At 44.3% G+C, this 17,519-nt stretch overlaps 1 protein-coding gene across 7 annotated transcripts in view; it reads right to left on the reverse strand.

Moving 5' to 3' along the window:
* The window catches only part of zmiz1a (zinc finger, MIZ-type containing 1a), a 110,511-nt gene that overhangs the window by 5,218 nt on the left and 87,774 nt on the right, over positions 1–17,519 (reverse strand). For 4 of the 7 annotated variants that reach the window (XM_085477585.1, XM_085477581.1, XM_085477580.1 and 1 more), the window contains 15 exons: positions 12,831–12,866; positions 6,239–6,374; positions 4,232–4,346; positions 3,885–4,105; positions 3,589–3,790; positions 3,203–3,484; positions 2,922–3,098; positions 2,691–2,759; positions 2,382–2,547; positions 2,100–2,241; positions 929–1,139; positions 640–745; positions 353–513; positions 177–244; positions 26–94 (listed from right to left, as the gene is read on the reverse strand). In XM_085477585.1, coding sequence (XP_085333711.1) covers positions 26–94; positions 177–244; positions 353–513; positions 640–745; positions 929–1,139; positions 2,100–2,241; positions 2,382–2,547; positions 2,691–2,759; positions 2,922–3,098; positions 3,203–3,484; positions 3,589–3,790; positions 3,885–4,105; positions 4,232–4,346; positions 6,239–6,374; positions 12,831–12,866 — 2,161 coding nt within the window. Of the gene's footprint in view, positions 1–25; positions 95–176; positions 245–352; positions 514–639; positions 746–928; positions 1,140–2,099; positions 2,242–2,381; positions 2,548–2,690; positions 2,760–2,921; positions 3,099–3,202; positions 3,485–3,588; positions 3,791–3,884; positions 4,106–4,231; positions 4,347–6,238; positions 6,375–12,830; positions 12,867–15,847; positions 16,332–17,519 lie in introns of those variants that run through there. The other 3 variants (XM_085477583.1, XM_085477587.1, XM_085477584.1) reach the window with 3 other exon arrangements.

Genomic DNA, 17,519 nt, shown 5'->3' on the forward strand with positions numbered 1-17,519 from the left:
AACAGGCTAAACAGAGTGAACTTACTTTTGGATGGCATTCAGGATTCCCCACATGTACTGATCCACCTCCAGACCTTCTAATAACGCAGTTTTACTATAAAAAAAAACCAGAATAAAAACAACACATAAGCTACTGGATGGATTCCCTAAACGTATTTTTACACAAGCCTCCTTACTTGCACACAGGACACCTCCATGTCCCCCTCTCACAGTTGAGCTGCAAGTAGGACTCCAGATCAAAGCACTGCAGACAGAAACATCACAAATCCTCATTAGGATAATATTCTTCCGTTCACTGCAACACCAGGCACGCATTTCCATTAACATTATTTCCACTTAAATGCACGCAAACCTGAACATGCTTGCAGTCGTGCCCCCTCGCAGGTAGCTGGATGCGTCTGAACGTGATGGGACATTTCAAAGACACTTTAATGGCCGTCTGCTCCACGCCGTCTTCCCCGTTAAGAGTAGTGTTGCCCGCCGAGGCCGCAACGCTGCTGAAGTTTCTCTTAACTGAAAATATAAAGTGTCACAGAGGGAGCAGTCATAGATGTGCTTAAAGAACGATAAAGAGAAACAGGGTTGAGTTCACTGAATTCGGATGTATTATTGAACATTAACTACGCAAAGGAGCCGTACTCTTGGTGATGCAGTGTTCTGCAGGGAGGAGTCTCTTCTTCAGGAGCCCCTGGAGGACGGATCGCACAGATGGCCTGTGGACCAGCTGAAGCACAAACAGGTGGGACTGCAAAGAAAAGAAGCCATGAACACAAGCAGAATTAGTACAGACAGCTGAATCTCATTCATACTCCAGACAATGCAAATTGAAATCACGTGTGTGTAAATCACTCCAGCTTGTCTGAACTAATGAATGAAGCCGCTACATATCAAAGCTGCTAGTCGGTGCTCTGAGAATGCGAATACTCACACAACAGCATGCGGTGACCGTAATTTGGATGGTGTTCCTCCCGGGTTGGCAAACGTGCTTCAGGTGCAGGGGTTTGTGGGAGGTTTTGTTGTCTCCCCTCTCGATGGTGAGAGGCGTGGCGTTGACGCTGACCTGGACGGAAGCAGGCCAGTTGGTGTTCATTTGCCTGTCTTCATGATGGTAGCACTTAAACTGCAGCTCGAGGTCAGACCTTCGAGGGTAACCAGAGGAATAACAGTTAGTGGAAAAAACTGGGAAAAACAAAACGACAGCCGCACAGTCTGTACAATACATCAGGCATCAGAGGTTAACCAATAATTCTAATGAGTTTGAAAGTCAATCTTTGGTTTTTTTCTTGTTTCCCTTCCTTAGGATGACTTATTGACAGACACCCATCCACTGAGACCATTTCTGATGACGCTTCATGAATAGCAGATGGATCAAGTGAAGGGTCAGATGCCAGATTTTGGATTTTGCCTGTTTTTTAAGACCTGTAACCTCATCTTTTGCCCTCCACGTGTCCAATTTACTCTATTTTTTAAGGACATACTGCACACCCTGAAGACATATGCCAGGTTTTTGGCTCATGGTTGTTTGTTTTTGGCAGCTATGAGGAAAGAACTGAAAATGACTGGAAAAGCAGGCAGTGTCCAAATAAAAACTTTGAAAGATCTCCAGAAATCCTGGAGAACTATTGCTTAAGACCACTTTATAAAAAACACGGGTGCCAGTTTAGCTCAGGGGGTGAGGAGATGTCGCAAGGCTGAATGCAACAACTCGGGTTTGATTCTGACCCAAGGCCCTCGCTCTCCCTCCTTTCCTGTGTACTCTTCACTATTACATTATCTGATGAAGGCAAAAACCTTGCAAAGAAAAAAAAAGAAATCTGCCTCCTTCGATGTCAAATACAAAGAAATGAAGCGGATTGTATGTAGGCAACACTGTGCTAGCTTACGACAAATCAAGATTCTCACTATTAATAAACTCTGCAGTAACACGTGATTTAGTATGTGATTTAGTATCTCATGTCTGTCACATTCATGTGGCGCTATAACAACAGCCTAAAATAACAGCACCCACAATGTAGCAACTTTCACCACACATCCATTTTAGAGCTTGCTGTGCACATGCTGCACTAGTAACAACAAATACGAAACTACAAGGTTTTTACCTCCACATGAGGGTCTGGTGGACGGACGGTCGAAGGTGGAAGACGTGGTTGCTGACAGCCAGGTTGTGCTCCAAGCGGAACGGTTCCAGCACCACTCCGTCCCTGACTGGGAACGTCAGACGTAGTTCCTCGTTGGGGATAGCTGCAGACGAGGAAAACGGGAGAGGATGGCTTTTAATCTCAGAATGTAAATGTCAGGAGGTGAGATAAAAGGATAAAAAGGACAAAAACAGACAAATGAGTCATGTGAACGACTCGTTTCAGGTCTGCTTGGGTACTTACTTGGAGGGGGCGGAAGCGCTGTCATATTTGGTTTCATGTCGGCTGGAAACGGGGGCTTCACATCCTGGTTTGGCGACAGATACGGCGGAATACTACTTCCCGGGGTCATGGGAGGTGTGGGGTTTCCGGGGACTGGAGAGTGTGGGTAGTTACCAGGCCTGGGGGGCTAAAGAAAGGTGGGGGAAGTGCAATAATCAAAAGATCTGTTAAAGTCATTTCACAGACATGAAAGGCTCAAATCTGGCACCAATGTCTTCACCTGCTAAAACTGAAATTGCACTTTTACATGGGTACGAAGGAAAAACATACCCCACTGCCTTGGCCGTAAGAGTATCCGCCTCCAGAGAAGTTGGTGCTCTGACCGTTGAAGGGCTCCTGCTGAATAAGGAAAAGCAAAAAGGAATTGATACAGTTCCCTTTAGTGCCAGGGATGCACTATAGTTTAGGTGACAAGGGTTCAAACGTCCTGATCTTCTGAATAATTCGCTTCCTTTGCCCCCCTTCTGACCCTGAGTATGCATAAATGATGGACTAACAAACCTTGTAGTACTGGCTCATGGGCATGCCAGGCGGGTACTGCCCTTGGCCCTGTTGCCCCGGCATCCTCTGACTGGGGTAGTTAGGAGAGGGCAATGGTCTGGAGGCATTTGATGAGGGATACTGCCCCTGCTGTTGGAACTGACTGTTTGGCCCATACTGCTGACCTCCATAGCTTCCCTTCAAGAAGAAAGTTTAAAAAAAAGAAGAAAAGACATTATATATATATACATGTCTCAGGTGCTACAACAAGAAGAATATTCATGTCTGATATTTCCACTCACATCCCCAGGATATGGCCTCTTTATCCCCTGCATGGGTATGCCCTGTCGAGGTCCACTGGGATAACCTTGCTGAGGCATCCTCTGGCTGTGAGCTCCAAAAGGCGTCATGCCTGGGGTTCTCGCCTGGTTTATACCCATTGGAGGCCCGCTCATATTGGGGTTGTTCATGGCAGATCCCATGCTGGATGGATTCATTCCCCCAGGGGGACCTCGTGGGCCTGGCTGATTCATAAACTGGCTATTGTAGGCTGGAGCATGGCCCATCTGGAACGATGGACACATCTGGAGAAAACAACCGAATAATTAATGGCTACATTTTGCAGCAGGTAGTTACCTAACATCTTCCTCCATCAAACTGTTTGCCTCATAGCAGATGTGTACTGTACCTGTCCATACTGGTTCATGTCTTTATTCTGGGTTTCCTGCAGCGCCGCTACAGTGGCTGTTGCAGTGGCTGTCGCGGTAGCAGCAGCGGCAGCAACAGCAGCAGCTGCAGCTGCAGCAGCTGGCTGGGTGAAGTCACCAGGAGGACGTGTGTGGGAGGCCATTCCCATACCTCCTGGTGGTGCATTCGGGCCTCCAGAGTAACTGATGAACACATGATTTATGTTTTAACCACTCTTTTAAAACCGGAGCTGCTGTCTTAAAGAATAAAAAAGAAGACTGGTATCCTGTTTCTCACCTCCCACTGTATCCTCCAGGACCACCGGGGTAGCCGGGCCTGCCGTACATGCTCTGCTGCATGTATGATTGGCTGGAACCGCCTTTATTTGGGAATTGTTGCTGCTGCGCATTGAACTGGGGTGAATTGAGCCCTGCTGCATTGCCAGACATGCCCGATCCCACTGGGTTACCCCCAGGATTCATGGGGTTATTGCTGTTTGCCATTGGGTTGCCTAGCACCTATATTTAACAAAGAATCAAAGAGGAAGTGAAACTATCTGCTAGGTTTGTGCAATAAACCTGTCTTAAAACTGTTTGCTGAACTCATATAATTACAGAGTGGGTGCTTTTCATGCATGGACATACCTGACTCTGTGATGTGTTGGTAACGCCCCACACTGTTGTAACCACGGACAATGACCCAGGGGGCTGGTTGGCGTTTTGTTGCCAGGGGACAGAGTCATAGGGAAATGAGCCATCACTGGAAAACAGATCAAAACACAAACAATGTGCCTGATGTCACTTAAAGTTCTGAGTAACTCTAGGGTTTCTTAAGCCGAAATGTTCATTCAATTTAAATGTCTGGCGTTGAGTTTCACACCACATTTCGAGCCAGGAAATCTGCTAATGATTGCACAAGTAAGATGAGTCAAAATTTCCAAATGTGCCGATAAGGACTCGTCTATCCGCATGCACCGGTAAACATCTAAGTTCTTCGGATAAGGATAGGTAGTACACATCTGGAATGTTTAGCGTTCAGATTTAAAACAAATAGAGTAAAATACGAGATTCTTTTACACATGATAAACAAGCTAAGTCTCCATGAGGGGAGAGGCAAGTGGCCAGCAGTGTGGGAGGGAACTGCTGCTCTTGGAAGGCACCCTGTTTTCCCTGAGAGGTTAGCTCTCAGAATGGACGACATGTTCAATATTTCCTCATAAATACACATTATCCCAAGATCTTCAGCAGAAGCAAACAGGACTCTTGGCTAACTCCAGGCTTTTTTTCCCCCTTCTCTTTTTGTTTTTTTGAGAGAGGTCCGAGCACATGCTGTTCTCTAAAAGCATTACCTCACATCTGTCTTCCTTCTAGGTTTGCCCTTGCACTTCACATCACTTCACTTCCACAAATTTTTCTGGCTTTTCTCCAATCAGTGAAAACCCTCATGAGGCCTGAATGTTAGATGTGAACCTTAATTTCTTTAATGACTTCCTCTGATGCCTTATAAACACTATATTGCCAAAAGTATTCACTCACCCATCCAATTCATTGAACTCACGTGTTCCAATCACTTCCATGACTACGGTGTATAAATTTAAACACCTAAGAATGCAGACTGTTTCTACAATGATCTGTGAAAGAACATGTTGCTCTCAGGAACTCCAAGCTGGTACTGTGATAGGACGCCCCCTGTACTGCTAAATATCAGTCAGCTGTTATAACAAAGTGGAAGTGATTGGGAACGACAACAACTCAACCATGAGGTTGTAGGCCACGTAAAATCAGAGAGTGGGGTCAGCAGGTGCTGAGGCGCACAGTGCACAGAGGTCGCCAACTTTCTGCAGTCAGTCGTTACAGACCTCAAAACTTCCTGCGGCCTTCACAGTGTGTGGCAAACTTCATGGAATGGGCTTCCACGGCCAAACAGCTGCATCCAAGCCTTGAATCACAAGCTCAGTGCAAAGTGTCAGATGCAGTGATGTAAAGCGTGCCGCCACTGGACTCGAGAGCAGTGGAGACGTATTGCCTGGACTGACGAATCACACTTCTCCATCTGGCAATCCGATGGGTGAGTCTGGGTTTGGCGGTTGCCAGGAGAATGCTTCTTGTCTGACTGCACTGTACCCAATGTAAAGTTTGGTGCAGGGGGTTTATAGTGTGGGGCTGTTTTTCAGCAGTTGGCCTCAGCGCCTTACTTCCAGTAAAAGAAACTCTTAATGCTTTAACATTTTGGACTTTGTGGAAACAGTTTGGTATGGAAGAACTTGACTGGTCTGCACAGAGTCCTAACTTCAACCTGACAGATCACCTTCGGGATGAATTAGAGTGGAGACTGTTATCCAGGCCTCATCGTCCATTATCAGTGTGTGATCTCAGAATGGTGAAAAATTCCCATAAGCACTCCTAAACCTTGTGGAAAGCCTTCCTAGAAGAGTTGGAGCTGTTATAGCTGCAGAGGCTGGGCCGACATAATATTAAACCCTATGGACTTAGAATGGGATGTCTCAAGTTCACATGCATGGGAAGCTGGCAATATATTGTACACTGGTTATTCAGATGCAGTTTCCTCCCACCACACACTTTATTGAAAATGTGACTTTACTGAGAGCCAACTGCAGCAGGCTTTGTAATCTGACAGGGCATGTATCTCACCTGTGCGTGAGGCCGGGCTTCATGCTGTTCATGCCGGGCTGCATGGGGACTTTCCCCTGCGGTTCGTTCTGTCTGTTCTTCTGGTGACGCAGAAGGAGGAGGCGACCCAGCTCCTCGCACCACGACGACAGCAGGGCTGCAAGGAGAGCACAATGACAGGTTCATGATTCCTCGTGTGCACAACTGGTCTGCACTGGGTACTTATGTATTATCAGACGCATGTTTATGGCTCTATGGTTGCAAATGATCACACAGAATGTCGCTTATAACAGAGTTTTAAAGTTTTCCTTCAATAAACACAATTACAGGTGTCTAACGGTTGCAGCTTGATGTTACTGCTAAAGCCTCCAGGGGGCAGCCTAATGCAACACTTCCATTATCAATCGCTCTGTGTAGTTTCCACAACAGCTGCCTTACACGTCATATCAACCTGCAGAGTCAAATATAAACTGAGATCTATGTACAGCACAAAGGACCTCCCAGTTTTCTCTGCCACTGTGAGGAAAAAGCTGAAATGGAGCGTGAGAGGCAGACACCAGTGAGTGATTGGGGTTACAGATAAGAGCCGTGTAGAAAGTAAGAAACAGTAACATCTTCAGTCCTCCACTTCCTTCATTCATCAGCACCACTTTATTCTTTGCCTCGTTGTCCTCTCATGTCTCTAAGGACTAATCAGACAGCCTTCTCATCCCGCCTTCATGAAGATAAGAGTTGGGATTTTTTGTTCTTGTTCCAATGATGTGCCAATTTTATTTGATTTTGTTGTGTTTTTTCCCCAATGCCAATCAAGTTGTCTTCTTTTTTTTTTTAATCGATGGGTTATTTGAAAGTTGCCTTGACAAACATCAGCCTAACAAAAGAAAGGTTATCGTGTTCATCATTTTATTAAATAGTTTAAGATGCTATTTATAGCCTTGTAGAGCCAGATACAGCAGCTTTTAGAAGGTGCTGTTACTAGGTTTGGGGCGGAGGGGGTGTTACAAAGTCCATGACACTGAAATTGGCACTGCATTAAGATTTACACTATGTCTAAATGATCTAAATGAAAGGAAATTAAAAACATGACATGACAAGTGATTATTTCTGAAGTCACTCGAAAATGACGAGGAGTGAAAGGAACAACAAAGAAAGGAGAGATGGGAAAAATAAAGGAGAGGAGCGGTTACATTTTCCTCTGCAGGGTGGAGAGAGCCAAGCCTCCTAGTTAAAGAGGAATTATTCCACCCTGCCATTACGGAGAGCTTATCTCCCCACTAAATCACCACCTCCACACAGAGGGACTGTCTCTTCAACAGGCAACCCACCATTTAGACCTAAAACTCCAAGCTCGAGTGATGGGAGTTGCTTTGAGGCAGGGAGAGACAGGCAGAGGACAAAAGAGAGCAATGGCGACTTATCACATCAGCGTGGTTATGAGCTACTGAATCTAACAAGCTGCCAAGGCCAGATGTCATTCATAATAGAGTGAGGGTCTGCTCTGGGCGTCGTGCATATTTAGCGAGCTTAGTACAGTGTACATGACCTTGTTTTCACCTCACAGCCCCCTGTGTTAAAACCTCTGCCAACACTATCACACACCCACAACTCGCCCGCCATACTCCTCTCGCTTTACCTCTTTACGGCCCTCCTCTTTACAGAGCCCCGCACGCCCTCGGTCCTCATACAAATTTAAATAGCATTCTGATGGCATCTGTCTCTACTACTATCCATTAAGTTGTTTTGTTGACTTCGCTAATGGAGAACATGAGGTGCAGATGTCAAGCGTGCAGACAACCCAGCCAACAAAAACAGAAGAATATAAAGACAAGGTCTCCGTCTCATTACACCTCTCTTTATTTCATCTTTCTATTCATTCCCGTTGAATGAATAGAAAGATGAAACTAAAGCCTTCAGTTTGTTCTGAAGGTGCTAACAGCTGGCTGGTTGAGACAAGTTAAGGTCAGCTACTTAAAGATTCTTCTTTAAAGCCTTTCTCACTCTCTTCCGTCTTTTGTTTCTAATATTAAAGAATGCCATGTTTCTATTCTCTGGTAACTTTAACATGATTGCAACTTTACTTAAGAATGAGAGAATCCTGAAACCAGCAAGATTACTGAGATAGTTCAGCTTTGGGAAATGGTACTTTTAAGAGTGATGGGAGGTCTTCTGGCTCGGTTCCCTTAGAAGAGCTGGCTCTTATGGCTCCCAAATGGCTCTTCAATCGGAGCCTTCTATTTTAGCCCAATTTATTAATTATACATATTTTGTGTGCTGGGAAACTTTTTTTAATGCATCATTTTGACACAGGTCTTAATTTTGTGAATTCAATACTGCTATGGGAGAACATACACATGGGGCTTAAGGCCTGCAGTCTACAATATCCTCGAAATGCGTCGTTACTTCACTTTTTCCTTGCGTTTAAATCCGGCTCCCTGTCTCTCTGTTGCTGTGTTCCAGATATCTTGGAGTTGCGTCACTCCCGAGTTAGCGCGTTCCAGATACAGTGAGGGAAAATTTATTTTGGTTCTTACCAACTTAGAGCCATTCAGGTATCACTAGCAACACGGCATAATACTTATTTTTATGCTCTTAAAAAACACATTCGTGGATAAAGCCCAATCAGTCACATTTAGTGAGTTACAAATACACAACAGTGGCAAAACAGGTTCAAAGTCTACAGTTTTAGTACTGTTTATGTTCAGTGCTGCCATCTTGGATCGCTACCTCAGGTTATGTTGGTCTGCTCCAACATTCCGGGAAATCCAAATTGACGTGGTGTTCCACAAAAAAATCATCTAAGGGAACACGAAAATTTGTACCCGGTCTGTACGACTACCCTCGCTGTCTTCCCAACTGATGCCCCCCTTCCTTCTTTTACATAATGGTATAATCTAAGTCTGAAACTGCAGTTCCACAAATGGCCACTTGAGGCTCAAAAAACATCATAAAAAGCCCAAATTTTACAGCACAATTAAACGTATTTACGTTTCTGTACCAGCCTGACATTTAAAGTGTTTTGGTCCTTATTCCTATATAAATGTCACCATTCATGAAAAGTCTGGAGTCAGGTGGGTCTTGACACAGTTCACAGTTACTCTTTCCACCCGACGATCAAGTGATCATTCCTGCTGTACATCTTTAAGCTGCACGTGTAGCCGGTGCACTGTAACGTAAATTATCTGCAGACAAATCAGCATAGTCACAGGTGAAAAGCTAGTGGGTCATTTAAAAAAGCTAGAATGAGTTTACAATATATAACCCAAGCATGCCCACTTCTGGCTCCAACCCCCTACCCCACAAAAAACCAAACAAACCACTTGGTAACCTAAAGGCTTCACAACACTCATCCACTAAACAACGGGTTACTCACAGTGGCTACATCTAGCTTTAAACGGTGAGATTATCCTATTTCTGCTGAATAGCTACACTGTCAGGGCTACTTGATAATGTGCTGACAATTTACAGTTGGGTAAAAAAGTATAGAGATTGTAGCTGATGGAGAAAGTGTTCCTGAAACTACTTTCTCGACGCATCAGTCTGACAGTCTTTCACAACAATAACATCATAAACTGCTGTTTTTACCTGCATCGAAGAGTCAGCTCTCAGTTACGCCGTGCTGTGCTTTTAAATAGTTCCATCATCAAATTCTTTCGAAAGCATTTAATAGAGAATCTCCTTGTCCTTGACTTGCAGCTGGTGAGCCCACAGATATTCAGCAAATGAGTTTATCTAAGCTAATCTCACCATCTGAGACTTTCTAAAAAGCATTCAAAAAGCTGACAGAGTCAAGCGCTTCTTCGTAATACATGACTAAAACCACAGTTACTGATCTGCCTGACTAATATCTGTAGACAACGGTGACATTCAAGCCTCTGGGGCTCATCTGAAGCTACTATTCTGTTCTAACAAGTTTCAGTGGATTCTCCAGCCTTAAACAGAGCCTCCTCCTGAGCACATAGACTGCTCTGCAGGGAAAGCCGGACATAAGCTGAAGCTCTCGTGAACCCGTTCCAACCATCTCCGTTTCTTAGAAGCTGGGACTTTTAATTGAATAATGGCCAGAGACATATGGGTCCTCCTCACTCAAGCTGTATTTAATGCTATATGGCTGACTGATAGCAGAAGCCCTGGCTCATTCTCACCTCACCTCAGCCCCTCTGGGAGCAGAAGGGAGGGAGAATAAGCCCTGGTAACAGGCTGCAAGGCCCATTAACTAATGACAGAGTGTATGTACAAGTCCTTTTTACAAGGAAACCCAAATGCTAATTACTATGAACTCTGGCAGTGCTGTGTGTGTGTAAGCATCTGCGTGTGCGGTAAAAGCCTTCTGCTACTGAGCATATCATTTCCCTTAGAAATCCTGACAGATTGCTAATACTTTAAATGTATCCGCCCTAATATAATTGAGTTAGCCGCAAGACAGCGACCCCACTTTGTTGATAAACACCTGACCTGTTCTGAAATATGAAGCCGGTGCTCTGCCACGTATAAGCGCAAGGTATTCAACTTTCAGCAAAGATGCTGAAGGCAACAGCAAAAGAGTGCTGCTGTGCTGTGGCCCTAAATCACTGTACTAAGTGTACTATTGTGTGGTTAAAGATTTAAAGAGTGAACACAGCGAAGCAGCCCTGTGTCTGAGCATGCCAAGTGCAGAGGTAAAGTGAACTTCCACCCACTCAAACGACTATTTCAGAGGGTGACATCTGCATTAAAAGAGGAACAGAGTTCACCACGCATTTAATACAGCGTAATTATAGTGTGTATAAATAAAAGTAAATTAAAAAACAAAACAGACAGGCCATTTTGGCGGGGGGAAAGCACTGGCATGTCACACATTTTATAAAAATGACTTTAGATGTGAAGTCGCTTTATATATGATCAATACGCAAACATTAAGAAAAGAAGCTGGGTAAAACTGCCCCACCACGGGGGGGGAGGGTTCATTTTCAGCAGAAGAACGTAAAGACAGCATCAGCTGAGGTGCATTATCAAAAGTATATTATGGCAGCCATGTTTCCAAAATGGAATTAAAACAGTACAAATGTGGTAAGCAAAAGAAAAGAGCTGATGTCTAAATACTGTGAACTGCGACTAAAAGAAAGTACTGTTGAGTTTTCAAAGCCTGTATGAGAAGAGTGCTCCGGCGTGTCAGCCCTTTCCCTTTTCTTTTTTTTTAAAGCTTGCATGGCAACTGAAATTCAGTGCAAGAGAAGTGCACCTGTTTCCTCTTAAGACTGCAGTTACAGCCATGACTGCACTGTGATACCATGATACTGATATGGAATATCTATTACTGACACAGTATCACGTAGCAGCTGGAGGGCTTGGCTGTTTTATGCATACATATTTAAGGGTTAGCTGCTTTCAAGAAAGCTGCTAAAAAGGAGATGTTACATAAGACTTTCTGAGCCTCATTAGTTTGGATGGCAACACAAAGAACGGCTGAAGGAGTTTTATGAAGTAGAAACAGGTAGAGATTTCTTGCTGCTCGTACTCCTCTTTGTACGATTCTGACAGAAGAAGCAACTGCAAAGTATAAACTCGGTTAAATAGCTTAATGAGGTTGGTTTGCACAAAAGCTCAAACACGTTTGAGCCACATTCAGCAAAAGCATTGTCCTAATTGTGGAGGATTTAATCAGTTTAATCTTCAGCAGGAATGCACATCCCTCATACTGTACACTCTCACATCAAGCCTGATCCTAAAATTACCACACAAAAAAAGAAAAAAAGCCTCTGTCACAAGTCGCGGCACGCTTTGATAGAGACATGTAACACCGAACATGCAGCTCTACTGTAGTTTTTGTTGATAACAAAACACACACACACAAAAAGAAAATACTACATGAAAAATTACACTTTCTGAGCATGAACACTGCGGCACTAGACAAAGAAGCCTTCTGAGACAATGTGTGGGATGATAAAAAAGAAAAAAAAGAAGCAATTTATAATAGATATCAAAAGCAGAGGTCTGTAAAACACTGGCAGGTAGAATTATGCTGTGTGGGTACAAAATATTATGCAAAATACAAATATGGAGGGGATATAAAATCCTGTGGAAAAAAAAAATCATGCTTTTTGCCGAAGTGTAATGGAAGCCATTTAAGCAGTCAATGATATCCCCCTTCCTGCCCCCTCTCTGTTAAGCCAACTTCTTCCAAGAGAAGAGCATATCAAATGGGCTTTAGTCTCAACAGCTTGGAGGCAGAACAACTCAAACATGCCCTGCAGAGAGAAAGCTCTATGTCAAAAAATCACAGTCGACCAAAACCAAGCCTTTAGTTTAACGTTCACACGAATCACAGTGTTCCAGATCTTCTAGCTTGAAAGTGCCTCGTTTTGTTTGGATTTTTCAAAAAGACTTGATTATTGCTTTTTGTTAATTTGAACTGAAAAGCAAAGCGACTTCCTTATCGGGAAGACTTCCATCCTCAACCTCTGGCTGTACACCAGATATGAGGACAGAGGGGGGGGTGGAGGATGGATGGAAGGATGCTAGACAAGAGGACAGGTGGAGATGGAGGGAGTAGGCAGATCCCCTCCTCCCCTGGATGTGTGTGTGTGGGTCACAAGCCAAAAGAGATGCTGCAGCCCAAAAGGGAGGGTAGCTCTACCTGAATCACTCTGACATCTCCTGCAGGTGCTGGTTTCTGTGGGGTTCAAATTACACATTTTTAAATGTGGCAGAGTTATGAGAATCAGAATAAACACCAAACATAATGCAGTATGACGGCTAGATCTGAGCAGAAGGTTGAAAGTGCTGGAGGATCTCCGTGCTGCCACCAAAAACACTCTTTATTATGTTTTTAATGTATCCATTTGCAGGTAAGCTGAGCTTGACTGAGACTCCCTGCAAAGATTCACATTTCCTGCCATTGTATTTATTGCAGATTTAAATGGTCGCTCTGATGCAATAGATATTTTCATTATGTGTGCCATATATAATATATTAAACTACAAAAGCCAAGCCAATCCTTTGTATATAACACATATGCATCCTAAAATGCTCGTTCAGTAAAATCAAAATATACGTTTTGGTTAATCTACAGATTATTTACTGCTTGTTTAACCAACCAAAAGTCCAAAACCTTAAAATAGTTGGTTTACAGGGACATGCAACTTAAATAGTTGAGGACTCGTTTTGCTTCCCTTAAATCTTTCGTGCGGGGAAATCTTCATGCTTGCTTTGGGTACATTTGCTATAACTGGGAGTATGAAAATCAGGTGACTTGCATCAGATGCAACAGAGCATGTCCTCCATAAACTTCTCAGCCGTGGGGGGCGGGATGTCACCAGCATCCGTCCGTGATCACACAGCCACAATCCACAATAAAACAAAATGCACTGTTGCACTCAAAGGAATCTGGAAACAAGCATGCTCGCATACAAGGACAGAAAAGCAGCTAAAGTAAATATGAAATCTGCGGTCTGTGCTGGTGAGCAAACAAACACATTCGGTCTCTTGGCGTCAGGGAAGATGTGCTTAAACAGTAAAGCACCTCGAATAGCTCGAAAGAACATCAGAGAGGAGCAAGCTGTGAATGAACTGCTCTTATCAGCCACGTGCAGCTCGCCACCACTGGAGGGAACGAGCAAATATCACATGCTTAATTATAACTAGACACGCTACTTGTCTCAACTTCCACAATGAGTCTTTCATCTCACACTGTTGTTGCTTCAATGAAATCATTAGGGTGAAAAACACAATCAGAAATTCTGAGATTTCCCGCGGCTGCTCTTTCATAATCTAAGACAATGATTAAAAAGTGATGAAATTCCAGCTACGGAAGCTGGGTTTTTTGTTTTTTGCACATGAATCAGTAAACAGCGATTTCACGAGGAGCGGCCATGAGAGGCCATCAGCACACCTCGACTAGATGGGGGAAGTCAACGCCAAGAATGGAGAATTTCACTGTTTCCTGAAACACTTCCTGCTGTCCTGCCCTATTGCTCCTCCCCCACTGATCACATCAATACCCGGCATCGGCTTGTCCTGCCAGAAATCCCTTGCTCAGATTCTCCAGTCATAAATCGAACGCTGTTTCGCTCGGGCCACACTTGCTCGTGGTGGGTGGAGTGACACATGTAAGGCATGGTAATGATTCACAGAAAAGAAAAAAAAAAGGCAAAACAAACTGCAAAAACAAAGTAGGCCACACACACACACACACACACACACACACACACACACACACACACACACACACACACACAAACACATCCAGTTCAAATGTCAGGAATGAGTCACTAAACAGCCTGATGGGAAGTACTCAGAGTGCACTCACTGGGGTTCACCAAAGTGTGTGGAGTAAGTGATACAAACAAAGCGCTGGAGCCAGAGAGAAAGGAGGAAGGCTAGAGGGGGAGAGCGGCTGCATGTGGCTGCGAGGTTGAGGATGCAGACGGTTTCAGTGGTTTACACCCTGCTCAGGCTAACAGGAAGTGCTGCAGCGCCACTACCGCTAGCTGGAAGTCATATTGTGCCATAATATAAATATGTATATTTCTTTCTTTTTTTTTAACCGCCGGTCAGTGAATGGTTACGATATTGTTTACAAGAGCCATTTGCTAATTAACTTGTCAGTTTTAAGGTTAGATTAAACACTGATTGAATCCCCTGCAGCGCCCTCGTGTTTTTATTGCCTGGCTGCCCTTTGCTCATTCAAATTCTGTTACCCTTTAAAAGACGCACAGCTGACAACACGGTGGACATTAAACACTTTTCAGCATCACTGAAAGACTGAAAGAAAAAAAGAAAAACTAAACCAGGCCTTTCTGTGCACTCATCCAACTGCATTGTCCTTCCATGACTACACTCTACACCCCCTCCTTCCTCCTCTCTCTTCTTCTCTCCTAATGAGTGGACAAGCAGACAGGCTCTGGCTCCAAGCACAGGTCAACAACTTAAAAAAAGAATCCACAATGGAAAAGTGGGTCATCTTTTCCTGACTGAAAGAGGGACACTGACGCACGTACTCCTAACACCAACATGAGCACGACCTCTCTTACATTTCATAAATCTGAAGGATTTTACTAGCTGTACGATGCTGCATAGCCACCAGGGCTCATACAATCATAGTGTAGCATTGTAGCATTTCTATAATTGTAATGTTAAACTGACAACCCTAAATCCTAACTCAAGATAAAACTTAAAACAACCTAAGTGTAATGCACTGCGAAGTGTGTGTTTGCACACATGAAACAGGCAGTCAGTGTAACCCCTATGACAGAACAGCATGTAGGTCAACCTGTGGTCAGCTGATCTCTTCTGATCCTCTCTGGTGCGAGCGACCGGTGTGTTACACTACTACAAAGCTAGAAGCCCGTATTATTAAGCCTGAAATGCACAAATGTCAAGGCACAGCTGAAATGATTATTCCTATTTTAAATGTACTAAAATAACATACTTTAAAGAAACACTGCAGCTAATTGTTGCTTTTTCTTCTTGTATCAATCATAGATCAAAAGCAGTTGCTCAACTGGCCTCTGCTAACCCCCTGATCATCCGCTATGCATACAAACACACTCGCTTAATACGCCAAATAGTTCTGTGCTAGAGAGGCACGTGGAGGGGGGAGCGCACACACACACAGACACACACAGACACACACACTCTCTCTCTGACACTTACCCAGAGCCGGGCAAAGTCCCTGCACATCTCATCTCATTCCCTTCATAGCGCAGAGAAAAGACTCAAGTGTCACAAATGCTCCTGTTTCTGCAGAGGCCAGTGGCAACTCTCAAAGCTTTTTGCTGCTTCCAAGCCTCCTGTGCCTGTGCCTTATCACTCTCACTCTCTGCACAGATCTCTCACTCTGCTCACTCTTTTCTTACTTCCTCTGTCCTCTCCTGTCTTTCTCCCTTCTCTCCCTCTCGCTCTCTTTTCGCTTTCTTTCTCCTTCCTTGCTCTCTGATCTGTCTTTTTCCCTTGTCCAGCGTCTGCACAATGCACATCAATTATTCAGAGGCAGTCTCCCAGTTTCTCCAGCTTATCCAATCAGAGCAGGGCTCTGCACTAATGGGCTCCTGCTGTACCTGCTACCGGCTCCAACACACTCTTGAGACAGCAGAGAGGAGGAGGAGGAGGAGGGGGGGTGGATAGACAAGAGGGAGCAGTGGAGGAGGGAGGATGAGAGGAAGAGATAAAGACAGCGAGGCGACGCAGACAAACAGGACTAGCGATAGAGACGGCAAGATATTTGCAGCGCTTCTCACCTCAGTTGTAAGGTGCCGTTATTGATGTGTAGGCTCTAGCTCTCCATTGCTCTGTCTCTCTAAGCTGTTACACAGTTCACTGTGGAACACACACATGCATGATCCAGCAATGTGACTGCCATTTGTCAGGAAGGGCAAAGAAAACCAGAAGAAAAAAAACAAAACAGAAAAACCCTGCAAGCTCAGATTGCAAACTTGCATAAATGGGTGGAGCTTAAAACGCTGGCTGGAAGCCTACACACGAGGAAGGAAGTGGGAGAAGAAAAAAGATCAATCTTTTCAAAGACAGACAAGAAGTAAGTTATCGGGCTTATCAGAGAGGGGGACTCCTGTCCGCAGGACAATAAAATCTGACAGCGGCCACTTTGCACATCCAGCTAAGAAGACACACCAGAGATTAGCAGAATATCTGAAGTAGATGAATAAAAATGCGAGGCACACAAGGGTGAATCTGAGTTCATTGTCTTTCCGCGCCCACCTCTTAATAATGAACAGGAAAGACCTAACCCGACGTTGTTCTCGCTGCCCTTACCTAAATGCTAAGATGGGGCCGCACAGTCAAATAAAGAAGAGGGAAAAGCCCACGGGCCTCGTGACAGCTGAGAGAAGTTTTTCTTTTGTGTGGTTTTTGTGCAGCGTACGCAGTCATTAACAGTTTCACAAATGTCCCACGCATAATCGAAACACACAGACACAACAGAGGCATTGTTGGCCAGAAATATAACTTTAAAAGGGTGTGTCGAAAGCCCCTGGGGGGGAGATGATGGTGGGGGTGTTGGCTGAGGTCCTGAGATGTGGGTGCCAGATCAGTCAACCCTGAACAAAAGGAGGATTTAAATCATTTGCTCATCCGGTTTTGACAAGAACAAAGTCTTCTGTGTGTGTGTGTGTGAGTGTGTTGAGTACAACTGCACTGTCCTGTCAGCTGGGATATTACTAAAATGAATTCGCTTGTAACTGTATAAACCAAACCAATTAAGGAGTGTGTGATAGAGGGCCCAATCAGCCAGAGGCAGCAAATGCAGCTTCCATAATAAGTGTTTCCCCGTGAGTTTTATTTCTATAAAATTAATAGTAAAGTTCTGAAG

Source organism: Copadichromis virginalis, linkage group LG13 (genome assembly GCF_057382275.1).
Source record: "Copadichromis virginalis isolate Kocher_CV1m ecotype Utaka linkage group LG13, C_Virginalis_male_GT1.1, whole genome shotgun sequence".
NCBI classification, from domain to species: Eukaryota; Metazoa; Chordata; class Actinopteri; order Cichliformes; family Cichlidae; genus Copadichromis; species Copadichromis virginalis.